This window comes from Macrotis lagotis, chromosome 1 (genome assembly GCF_037893015.1).
Source record: "Macrotis lagotis isolate mMagLag1 chromosome 1, bilby.v1.9.chrom.fasta, whole genome shotgun sequence".
NCBI classification, from domain to species: Eukaryota; Metazoa; Chordata; class Mammalia; order Peramelemorphia; family Peramelidae; genus Macrotis; species Macrotis lagotis.
The window spans coordinates 692,142,393-692,156,303 of record NC_133658.1 but is presented as its reverse complement, the minus strand read 5'-3'; the positions used below and the strand labels follow the sequence as shown (position 1 = coordinate 692,156,303).

At 34.0% G+C, this 13,911-nt stretch overlaps 1 protein-coding gene across 4 annotated transcripts in view; it reads right to left on the bottom strand.

Annotated features, from left to right (window-relative positions):
- The window catches only part of TLK1 (tousled like kinase 1), a 164,526-nt gene that overhangs the window by 42,432 nt on the left and 108,183 nt on the right, over positions 1-13,911 (bottom strand). For all 4 annotated transcript variants that reach the window (XM_074215727.1, XM_074215728.1, XM_074215729.1 and 1 more), the window contains 3 exons: positions 8,702-8,812; positions 8,479-8,615; positions 3,059-3,247 (listed from right to left, as the gene is read on the bottom strand). In XM_074215727.1, coding sequence (XP_074071828.1) covers positions 3,059-3,247; positions 8,479-8,615; positions 8,702-8,812 — 437 coding nt within the window. The remainder of the gene's footprint in view (positions 1-3,058; positions 3,248-8,478; positions 8,616-8,701; positions 8,813-13,911) is intronic.

Below are 13,911 nucleotides of genomic sequence, written 5' to 3'. Positions count from 1 at the left end.
TGGTTGGTTTGATTTCACTTTTTCTTTGGAGGGATGGGGAGGAAGTGAGGAAATAAATAAGAAATAGTTTCTTAAAAGATAACAGACATTAATAAGAACTTAAGAAAAAAGTTTAATGTTGCAAAGTGCCATAGAATAGAGACTATGCAGTGGAATTCTATCAAAGAGACCAATGAAGAACTATGTCTATTTACAACTCAATGTTTTACTTAGGAAGAGACAGGGGGTTACAGGAGAGTGAGAAGTATGTTTCAAGAAATCACTTAAAACTCATTGAACCCAAAATTCAAAATATACTCAATGATATAAAATAAAGAAAACAAAGATCAATTCAAATATAGTCACATATATTCCTTATTTTATTGAGAGGTAGTACAGTGCAGTGCTGAACTAGCAGCCATGAAGTTGTTAAGTTATTGTTCAGTCATTCCAGTCACGTCCAACTCTTTTGTGACCCCCCATTAAAGTTTGCTATTTTCTTTTCCTGCTTTTTATACAGATGAGGGAATTGAGGTAAAGAGGGTAAAGTGACTTGCTCAGAGTCACATAGCTGGACAGATCTGAATTCAGGAAGAGGAGTCTTCTTGACTCCAGGCCTGACACAGCACTCCTAACTGCCCCTCAATTGAAAAGATCTGATTAAAATTCCCAAACATTCACAACATCTTTGTCAATGGGCAATTTATACACTCTTTGAACCTCATTTTCTTAATTTGTAAAATAGGGACAGAAATTGGACCTTCCTTAGAAGAGGATTCTCCTAGGTGAGGAAATAATGTCCTCTTTAATTCAGTCTATGTCTTCTCTAAAACTTAAAAAACATTAAAAGAGGACAAAATGAAGAATGGAACACACGGTACCCTAAGCTGTTTTCAGTTGTTTATGTGACTTTTATTAGAAGTAGTTCTGATTATCTGGTTACATTAGAGTAATGGGAAGGATGTAAATCTGTTCATTTACTTTTGACGAGGCTGTTAAACAGATAATTGTGGGGGGAGATAAAAAGATAAAAGAAATAAAATAATTATAATGTTCACTTAGATAAAGTGTTTCTAGTATGGAAAATTAAGAACATAGCACAAAATGGGATTACTAGTAACTTCTGTGGGAAAGAACATACCAAAGCAGAGAAAAGGTACCACAAAAGACAAAGTGAAACAACTCATTAGTAACTTCAGAATCAACCTAGGTGATCAAAGAAGTCACCTGAAAGGCATCTGGGATGAGGAGAGGGAGGTTTGGAAGAGAGGAAAGTGGGTCTTCAAAAGGATTTTTAAACTTTTTTTGTGTTACAGACCTCTTTAGTAATCTGGTTAAAAACCTATGATCATCAGATAACTTTTCAAAATTTCTTTTAATACATAAAATAAAATGAATAAGATTACAAAGAAACCAAATTATACTAAAATAATTATCAAAAAAATTTTAATCTATTTCACAGATCCCATTATCTTTTAAGATGAAATAGAAAAAAAAATGATGATAAATCTGACAGACATAAAAGGTTTGGATTTGCAAGTTGTTTCTATTCCTCAAGGGGCCGCTAGGTCGCACCATGGATAGAGCACTGGTTTTGGTGGGCAGGAGTTCAAATTCAACCTCAGAAATTTACTAACTGTGTGACCTTGGGCAAGTTACTTAACCCTGATTGCCTCACATCCAGAGCCATCTCTGGCTACTGGCTCCAGATGGCTCTGAAGGAGAAAGTGAAGCTAGCAACTAAGGACAGCACCCCCCACACTCAAATCCAATTCATGTGCTTGTCATGGCATCACACCCCCCTGATGTCAATGGTCTTCTTCGAGTATTATTCCTCAAAAAATGGTATGGGAGTTATGTAGGAGAATATATATAAATCCTAAAAATTAAGTCTAACTCAAAATTTCCAATGATAAATGGGGAATAGAAGATAAGGATAGAAGGATTTAGTTTGATTTCAGAAGAAAGGAAGTAAAAAATTTAGAATCTTCAAGAAAATAGGTTTGAAAAGAGCACAGGAGGACATCTGGTAACATTCTAAAAATAATTAATCTCAACTTTTCTTTGCTCAGTTTCCTCAACTGTAAAATGAAGATAATATAATTCCAACTGCCTGGAGTTTCTCTAGGATCAAATGAGGCAATTTTTGTAAAAATGCTTAGCACAGTGCCAGGCACATAGTAAGCACAATATAAATGGTAGCTAGTATTTATCTTAATCATCATCATCATCATCATCATCACCACCATCACCATCAATCATATTTACAAAAAAAGAAAAAAAGGTAAGTAGAACTGAAAAAGTTTTTGTTTGGTGGTGGTGAGAATATATTTTTAAAAGAACAACTGAAAAGATAAAAGGAATGTTGGATTCTGGGTTGGTTAATCAACAAATATTAACTCAGTACAAGTTATCTATAAATCATTCGGTGACATTTAAAATTTTTTAGAAACAGAATTGCTAGGATCAGATAATTTCCTAAAGTTTTGTGATTCTGTCACAATCTATTTATACAAAAAAGCCATAGTTAACTGCCTGGTTGTCACAAATGCTTAAAATATACATCACCAAATCAAGCAAAATTTTTACATCTAACCACAAGTAAATTAGTCGGTTTATCTAAAACTGCAGGAACCAAGTTCAGAGATTTTTTTTACCATGTAATAAAAGCAAGCAGATTATTCTGCATCCCAGAACATGTTTCTATCTTACTGTATTTGTAAAGTGTTAGCAATGGCTACCATCACCACTAGAATACTTACAAATAAGAAACTTCTTGTGCACCAAAGAAAGTTCCAAAATTTTCTATTCCCAATAAGAATCATTCAGATATTAAAAGTAGAGAAAGGCTCTACTCCTTCTTTGGCTGCTGAAATCTTTTAAAAAAGTCAGCAAGGCAGGTTTTTCAAAAAATTAAATAGATTTATAGAATTGCCGTCTGCTTTTAGGTCATATTATTTTAGAGCTAAGCTGTCAACCATTGCCCTTCTTCCTAGGTATAACTATTTTTATATTAATTACATACATTGCCCACATGTGTTAACTGGTATTGTTCAGAAAAGGAAACTAAAATACTTACAGTTGTGGCAGATTAGGTCTAACAAAAGGATCATTTTCTGCTCCATTGACAGCTTTGTTTTTCCTTTGTTTTGGTTCAGAATTGGTAGAAGGTGCCTGAGAATTATTAGTAGTCGGTGGTTTTCTCTTTGCCAGAAGTTTTCTTTGTCTTTCAATATCCTCCCTTTGCTGATTCACCCATTCTTGTTGTCTGTTGAAAGAAATTAAACCATGTCACTCTTCAATACTTTTAAAATTAAAATGTAAAATGTGGCACACCAAGGTTATCATATTTGGATTTAAAAGTTCATAAACTGAGAATTGATGCCTAGAGAAGTTCTGACCCCTCAGTGATGAGAAGACACCAAATGAAGTGAAATATGCCAGTCTTTGAAGTTATAAAGCCAAACACTTATTTTCTATATACTGTTTCTGTTTGATGATAGTTTTCACTTTGATCTTTTGGTTGGTATCATTCTATTGGTTGAAGCTAATGGAGAATGAACAAAGAAGAAAAACAGTATTCTTGAGTATGGGCAGAGGGTAAAGTACCAGACACACAATCATCCCACATTAGAAATAATCAAGGTGCAGCTAAGTGGCACAATGGATAAAGCACTGACCCAGAGTCAGGAGGACCTGAGTTCAAATTTGGTCTCAGACACTTAATAATCAGGAGTGTGACCTTGGGCAAGTCACTTAGCCCCATTGCTTTGCAAAAAACAACAATTTTTAAAAAAGAAAATAATAAAAACTTTTATCACTGCACCTATTTTGACAGAAGGTTTACAAATCTCACCTAATTGAGAAAGATGTTCATCACAAAGATGTTCATCACTGTTCATCACAAAGATGTAAAAGAGTTCTAACTGCTGGTTCTGCCAGCAGCCACTTTCTCAGGCAATATTTCTATTATTCAAGCAGGGAAAGATGGTCTTGATGATAGCTTTGTGGTCCCTTATGGAATTGCTAATCTGCCCTGTGAGACTCCTCACAACTGTAATTCCCAGGATGGATAAAATTCGCTGAACAAGCAAGGAAATACCAACCAGATGCCATGTTTTGAAGTAAGAAACTGAGAAACCTAGAAACATCTGACTTCACTAGTATCTCCCCTTTGACTGGAAATTTCAAAAATGTTTTACAATTTCTACAACGTATTGACATATTTAAACTTCTGGGGCTCAGACAGTCATGATCAACAAACTAATAGTAGTCAATTGTTGAAAGAAATCCTGGCATATTACATTTGTGAAGGATCAGTATAAACAATTACCTGTCCTATAAAATCCTCCCAAGATATTTTACCTGCCTCACATTTCTCTAAAAGACAGGGAGACATTGGTTGTTACCATGGACATCTGACAGCCCTCAAAGATTGCTTTTACCAAAACATGCCAAGGAGTACGGGGTGTGTGTGTGTGTGTGTGTGTGTGTGTGTGTGTGTGTGTGTGTGTGTAGCTAAATGACATTGATGAAATCTTGCTGCTCAGTGACTGCACCAAATGGATAACCATGATAAGAAACTAAGAGCAGGAGGCCAATTCCTATTTGAGAATCTTGTCTTTCCAAATTTCATTTTTTACTTCCAATTCCAAATATAACATTTCAACAAAAAAAGGCTCACCTCGGAATGGATATCTCACACTACACATACAGTGACCTACCAACCTTGGAAGCCTAAGTCAAAGAAGAAGATGCTCTCTCCTTTCATTATTATTCAAATTTCTGTCCATAGAGTACTGAGAGGTTTAAGCTCAATTTCCTGTATTCCCATTCATAACTTTCTTTTCTTGGGGACATTCCTCAAAATCTCCCTGTTAGGGACCACACAATCTGACATTTTGGTCCATTCTTAGTCAAAAGGATTGAGATCAAGTTGTATAAAGTTATTCCCACAGGATGGGATATAGGTGTTGTCTTTAGGATTTCAAGTTAAATGATGCCCAAGTCTTGCAAACAGGCCTCAGCAAAGCCAAAGAAAATCCTAGCTATTTCAAATGACACATTAGTTCAATAATAACTCAATAAAGCTAATAATGAAAGCTTCCCAGGCAAAATAGTTACTATTCAAAAAACTTCAGAAAACAGATTGCCAGTTCTGAGAAATATAGTCTTAGCTACATTCATTCTCAAGGAAGAACTTCCATAACTTTTTACTTAGTTGTTAAAAATATCACTGAGAATAATATGTCCTGGGAACCAACATTTTTTAAAAAATGAATTTCTCTTTCAGTTTGCTGCTATCATAAAAGAGAATTTACAAAGGGGAAAAAAGTGAATTTGCATCAAAACTTCATTTCTATTTTTTCCCCTGCCACCTTAAAGTATGGTACTTTAGGTCAACAGATATTTAAAATAAAAAAAGTGATAGTTAAAATTAAAAGAGGAAAGGAATATTCTTGACCCTTTCTTCTATATTCTTCCTCATGCTGCTTCTAACTCTTCAAATCTACTTCTTGACAGATCTTTTCCCACTCCCACAGCTGTAATGACAGTTTGGGCTCTCATGACTTCTTGTCTATTTCAGTAGCCTCTTCAATTGTCTATTGATTAACAGTTTCTGTTCTCGCCAAAACAAATTACCTGAAATGGCAGGTTTATCTCTTCCTAATGAATAGCTTTAATCAAGTTACTATACCAGTAACTCCTAAAGCTAGATAAATGAAGTCAATATTCCTGAGACCCTTGTTCATTCAAGGTCTTCCAAAATTTAGCTTATTTTTCTTTTTGAGCCTTACCACAATGCTACTTTCTCACTTATTTACATTCCAGAGAATTAGGACTATTTGCTGCAGCTCCTTGAAGAAGAACTGGACTATTTCTCCATAGCTTTGCACCCCTCATGCTAAAGAGTGTTTGTGTTCATGTCTATATTTTTCATTCCAACTCTGGGTATGGAAATTTTATATTTCTTCTCCAGTTCAAATGCTACTTCTTTCAAATTCCACCCAAAGATTTTCTTTAGAATTATTTATTTCCTGTGTGGAGTGGTTGTGTCTTTGGTTTCACTGTAGCTAACCGAGGACAGAAACAAAGTTAAAACTTTCTCATCCTAGTAGTACTTTGCACATAATAGATGTGAAATGCTTGCTGAATAGATAAATGAAAATACTTATTTGAACATCTTTATCTAAAAGGAATAAGAGAAGTAGATATAGACTGCCTTTAATTTTACCCCCTATAATACATTTTTAAAAAAAAAAGGAAATTTGATAGATTGCAAGTAACTGCAATGGTTTTTAACATGTTTATGATGACTTGATGTTGCCAGATATAAATTTTAAAAATTAATGCTTTTCTAATCTAAGAACTTCAAAATTATTTAAGATAGTAACTTCTTTCTACTCTACAGCTTACTGACTTTAAGCAAGAGCATTTCTCTTTTGTAAACACTAAATGAGAGACATTTGCAAGCTGCCAGTTATTATTCAGTCATTATATCCAACTCTGACTCCATTTAGTTTTTTTCTTGGCAAAGATATTACCATTTCCTTCTACAGCTCATTTTACAAATGCGGAAAACAGAAAAACAGGGTTAAGTGACTTGCCCAGGGTCATATAGCTAATAAATGAGACCAGATTTGATCTAAGGTTTTCCCAACTCCAGGACTGGCACCCTATCCACTGAGTCTTAGCTGCCTAGCAACTTGACCAGATCAGAATATAAACAGTGAAAGTTTTAAACAAAACCACCTACATCTCCCTTCTTGTAGTACAAAGATATAAGAATCGTTACCATTCTACCAAGTTCTAAAAAAGTATCTTAACCAGAGTATTTCACCACATGAGAAAAAAAAGAATACTTTGGATATCATCATATACAGAACTCAACTATTTCCATTCTTCAGTACGCCACCAACACAAAATCCCTATTTGATGATGTAGATTCAAGTTTTATATGATCTTTTCCTTCTCTTGTCAATTTAATAAAGAGAGGAAGACATAAAATAGCAGGAAAAAAAGAAACTGAAAGCTTTAGAAAATAATTTTCATGCTAATGGGAAGGTCCAATTAAATCTTCCTCTATAACTTCACTTAGGAGAGTTCTATTTAAAATTATATTATTAGATTAAATTGAAACAAAAATGTTATAAATATGATACTGACTAAAATCCTAATGAATACAATATACAGAAGAAAAATTAAGGTCAGTTATTGATTAGTTTTAGTAGATAATAATCCAGTTCACTGGTTATGCAGTTATCTTGTTTCCTGCTTCTGTTCCTTGTACCTACTTGTCCTTGGATTATTTCACTGATCATTAACATCTCCATCAAAATATAAGAGAGAATACAGAGCACCTAATATGATGTTTGGTACAAAGGAAGTATTTATAAATATTTACTGATGATATTAATGTTAGTAAGGAACAAATATTTTTGGTCCTTCCTGGGTGAAACTACTAAAATTTTAGTGGGAACAATAATTTTAAGCACCAGCCCAGATTTCTGGATTACCTATGGTAATTAATTGTGAATCTCTAAAGGAGGTAGGAGGACCACAATTCTCTGGTTTTGTTGGTTGTTTTAGCAATTAATGAGTTTTAAGTCATCACATAGCTTGCAAAGTTATGTAGCATGCCAAAAGCAAGGGGAATAGAACTTGAAAAGTTGTAAGGATATATCACCAAATCACCTTCAGGCTCCAAGATGTGAATGAGTATGGTGGGCTGCTAATGCTGTTGACATTTTCTATTCCCCATAGTTCTGACAAAGAAATGAAAGGGATGTAGAAGATCAACACAAATTTTTAGTCTTGGATATAGGAACAAAGAGGCTGCCTAATTTACTCCTAACAGCTGACATTCAGCTTCAAAACACATGAGTTTTAAAAATTATTTCCTTGAGGCAGATTAGAAGTACTATTTAATAATAATGTTTTCAACTCAATTAATGTGTATGATATTAAACAATGTGATCACTGTCCCTGTCTTTCATTCAGTATAGCATAGATTTAGGATTAACATTAATAGCAAAATGGAGTTCTAAGGATGGGAAAAAGATCAGAAAAATCAGTGTTATGCGAAAATCCCTGAATGAAAAGTTAAATTCTCTTCTTATCAACTTACCCTTCAAAATAAAACTGAAAAGCCAAGTTAGATTTAAGAACTATACATCAAATAAATGCTAATCAAGAAGTTTGCTAAAGCTAAAATTGAAATTCAATACCTATGCTTACATTTAGCTGTCAAATATGCAAAAAAATTAAATTTTGCTCATGCCAAATTTTTTCAAAAGCTATTTAAAAATAAATGAGGATAACTCATCATCTTTCAAAAGCACCACAAGTCAGTAGTCTAAATTCAGTTAACTCATTACAGAAATATTTAATGAATTCTATCACTTCTAAGACAAATGAGAAAGAATCATATAAGGAAAGTAAAGCCTTAACAAAAATCATCCACAATTTCTGGGAATTTTAAAAATAAGAATGACTAACTTCACAAGATTCTGAAAGGCAAAACCATCTGTCCATTGTTCAGTAAATGAAGCACCATGTCTAACTGTTGTAAAATGCCCAAGGCGTAGTCTGTCTTGCATACTCTTCTCCCTGCTTGCCAGTTTTTCTTGTGTGCTCTGGGGGGGGAAAAAAACAGTTCAAAATGAAAATGTTCATAATGTTATTAGAAAAGCTGAGAAAAAGAAGCTCAACTTTAACTTACCTTTTCTATTAAAAGTTTCTTACTCATTGAAATGCATTTATTTAACCTTTCTTTGTATTTTTCAAGTAGTTTTTGCTGTTCATCTATTTGACGTCTAAGATCACAGTTAGCCTAAAACATAAGCAGGAAATGTAAAAATATGCAAGGAAAAACTTAGAATTTTAATGCTACTATATAATGTGCCAAAAGGGAAAAAAATAACATTATCATAAACATGCATATCTATATATGTGTATGGCTTCAGGTACTTGACTCATCAAGTTGTTTTTTTTTAAAATGTGGATTCAAAATATAAATTTTCTATCTTAAAAGTTTTGAAGAAGACAGGAAAACTTAGGACTATATTCACTCTATTGGTATGGGGGAAGCTACTATGCTTATAAGCAAATATTTTTTTTTTTAGATTTTTCAAGGCAACAGGGTTAAGTGGCTTGCCCAAGGCCACATGACTAGGTAATTATTAAGAGTCTGAGGTCAGACTTGAACCCAGGTACTCCTGACTCCAAGGCCGCTGCTCTAGCCACTGCGCCACCTAGCCGCCCCTATAAGCAAGTATTTTTTAACCTCTTTTTTTGTTTGTTTCATAGATCCCTTTGGCAGTCTGATGAAGTCTATCAACCTCTTTTCAGAATAAAATTTTTAAATGCACAAAATAAAATGCATAGGATTACAAAGGAAACTAAGTAGACTGAAAGTTTTATCAAAATTTTAAAAAAATGTTCAAGGACTCTAAGTTAAAAACTCCTGATCAATTGCACTATACCAGGAGAATTAATGTTCCAAACGATGAACCTGATATCCTGCCAAATCAAAAAACAAACTTTAATATATTGCTTTAAAGTTTCCTTTTCTTTAATGGTAAATCTGGATTTTTCTCAGACTTCTCTAGTTTCTCTCTACCTCTTCCCAATCTGTTACCTAACCTAAATCATAAGGTCGAGAAGAGGGGGCACAATATTTCTTGTTTTGTATAAGGCTTCTACTTCAATATCAACTCTCAACAATATCTTTCTTCTTATGAAATCAATTCCATTTATACTTGGTTAAATAACATCAAGTATATTTTATGGGATACTGTGCTAAGGGCTAGAGATACAAGAAGAGGCACAAAATTCTGAAACATAAAGGGCAACCCCTGCCCTCAAGCTCATATACATACATATGTATATGTTTCAAACTACCCAAACCATTTCTGCAACTCTCAGCAAAAATTTAGTTATTGATTTTTATTCCAACCCCTAGCATATTCAGTGCCTTTAATATTCATTCTGATGCCTGCTTCAACTTCCTGGCCTTACATCATATTGTAGAAGAGGTATATGGTATAGTTGGAAAAAGTTCTAAACTATATACTACACACTATTATATAGTAGGCTATATATATACTGGTTCTGATTTTTATCATTTGTAAAACCAAAGACAATCTCAGTTATACTATCTGTAAAAATGAAGACCATATCTGTATGACTTATACAACAGAGATATTCCAAGAAATGTACTTTATAACCTGAAAAGTATTATGTAAACATGAGATAGCACGATTTGGTGTATACATTTCCAATCTATTTCAGTCCCTCACAACAATGGTTCACATTGGCTCTATAATAAATTTTCTTGAATTATCTCAAAGATTGTAACCACTTATATCTTCCTGTTAAAACCTGTTTTTCACATTAACCAGACCACCAATCAATCCTCTTGACTATTTACTTCAAAGTTTATCAAAATCCTCCAAATTTCATTTGTTTCTTCAAAACTAGGTCATTTACTACTATAGTCCCAATTAGTATATAAGAACACATTGCTCCTTTGGTCCTCTGCCATATCTACTATATTTTAATATATAGTTCATTTTTTTTTTTTTGGCTCTAACTTCTGGGATGCTAATGGCATAGAAAACTCAGTGTCATATAATGGTTCTAATGTCACTGCAAATTTATACTAACTTTAATGATTCTTAGATTCAAGTGAAGTTAAAATTAGCTGGAACCTCAGAAATCATTTAGTACAACTCCTTCCCTTGAAAGATGGGAGTTGCTAAAGTTGTTCAAGTCAGAGGAAAAAAAAATCAATACTTGAATCTGACTTGCAAAGAAATGATTTTCCCCACTATATTTCTTTTATCTGAAGAGCCCACCAACTTCATATCTGTCTTCCCAAAATGGTCATTACAAACATTTCCCCTCCTAACAAACACCCAATTCCATTTCTATTAAATGCTACTTCAGCAGATGATCTTGCCTACAACGTTACTGAGAATATAGATTTCAGGTAAAGAAATCCCTTAATTTCCTTTTCAATACAAAAACTTCAATGTTTACTTTTTTGCTTCTTTCTGAATTAGCCTTACTTCTTCCAAAGACAACACCTTTACCTGTGCCATTCTACCTTTCCTCTGGGACCCTGCTTCATCATCCTCTCTTGAATTAGAAAATGTCTCCTAGTTTCTTTCTATTGGCTTACAAACATGTTTAAAGTTCTCATTTTTTAAACCATGATACTTCCTCAAATCCTCATATTCTCTGTCCTTTTTTGACTTCCATCTGCACGCATTATCTCCAAGTACTCTTCTGCCACTTGTTCCTTAATGCCTAATAATCAGGCTTTTACTCCCACCACTATGACACTATTCTCTCTGAGGTCACCTATGACCTGCTAACTGTCAAATACAATGGTCTTTGCTCATAATGTTAACAGTGCTTGTAATACAACCTTTAGTGAACTCCCTGTTAAAAATTGTAGCTGTCTTTTATGACTCAATTCAAATAACTTATTTTTCCCAATTCTTTGTTTTGTTTTTTTGTTTTTAGACTTTTCAAGGCAATGGGGTTAAGTGGCTTGCCCAAGGCCACACGGCTAGGTTATTATTAAGTGTCTGAGGCTGGATTTGAACTCAGGTACTCCTGACTCCAGGGCCAGTGCTCTATCCACTACACCACCTAGCCACCCCCTGTTTTTCCCAATTCTTAATCCCTCCTTACCTTAGCATTTTGCTTATATATCTCTTGTGGAATGTAAGTCTATCATTTGTTTTATTCTTATCAAATCCCAATTACTTATTCACTTCTGAATGAGCCTGACCTAACATCATCTTAACTATTAGGTGCTCAACAAATACTTGTTAAATCCAAAATACACAGAAGACCCCATTCTTTAAACAATTAAACAGATGGAGATCTACTCTCCCCCAATCCTGCAATGGTGTATTGATACCAATATATTTTTAATCATATATACAACTTATAAAGTTATTTTTGGATATGATGGTTCTGCAAAATTTAGATACAATATATTCTCATCTTCTTGCTTCTTATGTCCTTAACAGTAGTATTTCAAGTGAAAGAGGAAGATGGAATCCATTAGGATTAATCTTCCCTCTAGTTATTTAAATTGTAACATAATTATCTTCCCTGCTTTTAAGATAAATGGACCATGCCCCAACAAGCAATAAACAATGGAGTATATTAAGCTTAAGAAGGGTCAAATAAGGGGCAGCTAGAGGGTGAAATGAATAGAATATAGGCCCTGGAGTCAAGAGGACCTGAGTTTAAATCCAGGTTCAGACACTTAATAATTACCTAGCTGTGGCACCTTGGGCAAACCACTTAACCCCACTGCCTTACAAAAAACTAAAAAAGAAGGGTCGAATACATAGACAATACTATTCCTTAAATCTCATTCCAACTTCTGGGAAACCAATTCCCTAGGATTTAGGGTTTGGGGCAATTTTTTAAGTGTTTGATTTGCAGAGAATATACAAAATGATCATCAGGTTGTAGTCTGAGCTAGAAAAGACTTGTAACTCCAAGGTGAGATGATGTCATGAATTATAATCCATCATCAGAAAAATGAATCAACAGTCTGAAATGATAAGTGAACAAAGGGGCAAGAGCAGAATTGGAATTTTAAATCAGTTGGGAGGAGAGAAGATAACAACTGAAGTGTCAGAAGAGGGCAGGAAACTTTTCTAAGCTCAAATAAGAGAGTACAACAAAGGAAGATATATTCTACAAAAGGAAAGTGACCACAAAGATGAACTGGTGTGTTCATACTAATGTCTGAATCCTGGCCCCCTGGTCTCCAAATCCAAGTTTCTCACAATGATACCAAGCTGGGTTCTTGTAGAAAATTATCTTCCTCATACTATAATATAATTCTATCAAATAGTGATTCAACTAGAGAAATGCTTGCAAACTACAAGAATACCTGGCAAAGTCAAGAGAAGGCATATCATAATCAATTTTAAAGATAGCAGAATTCTTCGGTCATTTCCATCTTGCCCAATTCTTCATGGCTCCCATTTGGGTTTTGTCAGGCAAAAATACTGAAATAGTTTATCACTTTCATCTTCAGCTCCTTTTTCAGAAGAAACTGAAGCAAATAGGGGTAAGTCACTTGCCCAATTTCACACAGCTAGTAAGTGCTTTAAGACTAGAATTGAACTCAAGAGGATGGCTCTTCCTGATTCCAGGTCTGGCACTTTATTCAGATTGTGTTGTCTAGCTGTTCCCAATAGCAGTATTTACTCCTTAATATTTTGTTAGAATCTTTTCTTTGTGATATTCTGAAAATGAATGCCTGGCTTTAATATTGTGTTACTAATAACACAAATTTTATATGATTTGGTTACTTTGTGTTTACCTATATTAAGGGCCACTTGATATTCCTTCACTGTTTACATTAAAGACTGACTATTGAAGTTCAAAACTTAATGAGACTAGAATGAAAGAAAAGTGATAGTAAATCTGTACCATTTTATATCTATTAGTTAAAAAACCTACAGTTTTATCTACAAATTCAAGTTGAAGACAATGTGACATACATAAGAGTTTGATGACAAGTGGTCTAGAGGAATGTTTTTACTTCAAATGATTTTCATTCATTTTTTTTTTAAGGTTTTTGCAAGGCAAATGGGGTTAAGTGGCTTGCCCAAGGCCACACAGCTAGGTAATTAAGTGTCTGAGACCGGATTTGAACCCAGGTACTCCTGACTCCAGGGCCTGTGCTTTATCCACTGCGCCACCTAGCTGCCCCCAATCTTTTTTAAGGAGTACAAAAAACTCTTATCACTTTGTTCTATCATGTTTCACAAACAAGTTCATATTTAAAGCTAGATCCTGTGGCCTAAATTTTTAAAAATCCCTAACCCTAAGTTCCAAAATAATTTTTTATCTTTATTGTATCTTTGAATACAAATTTCCATGTATCAA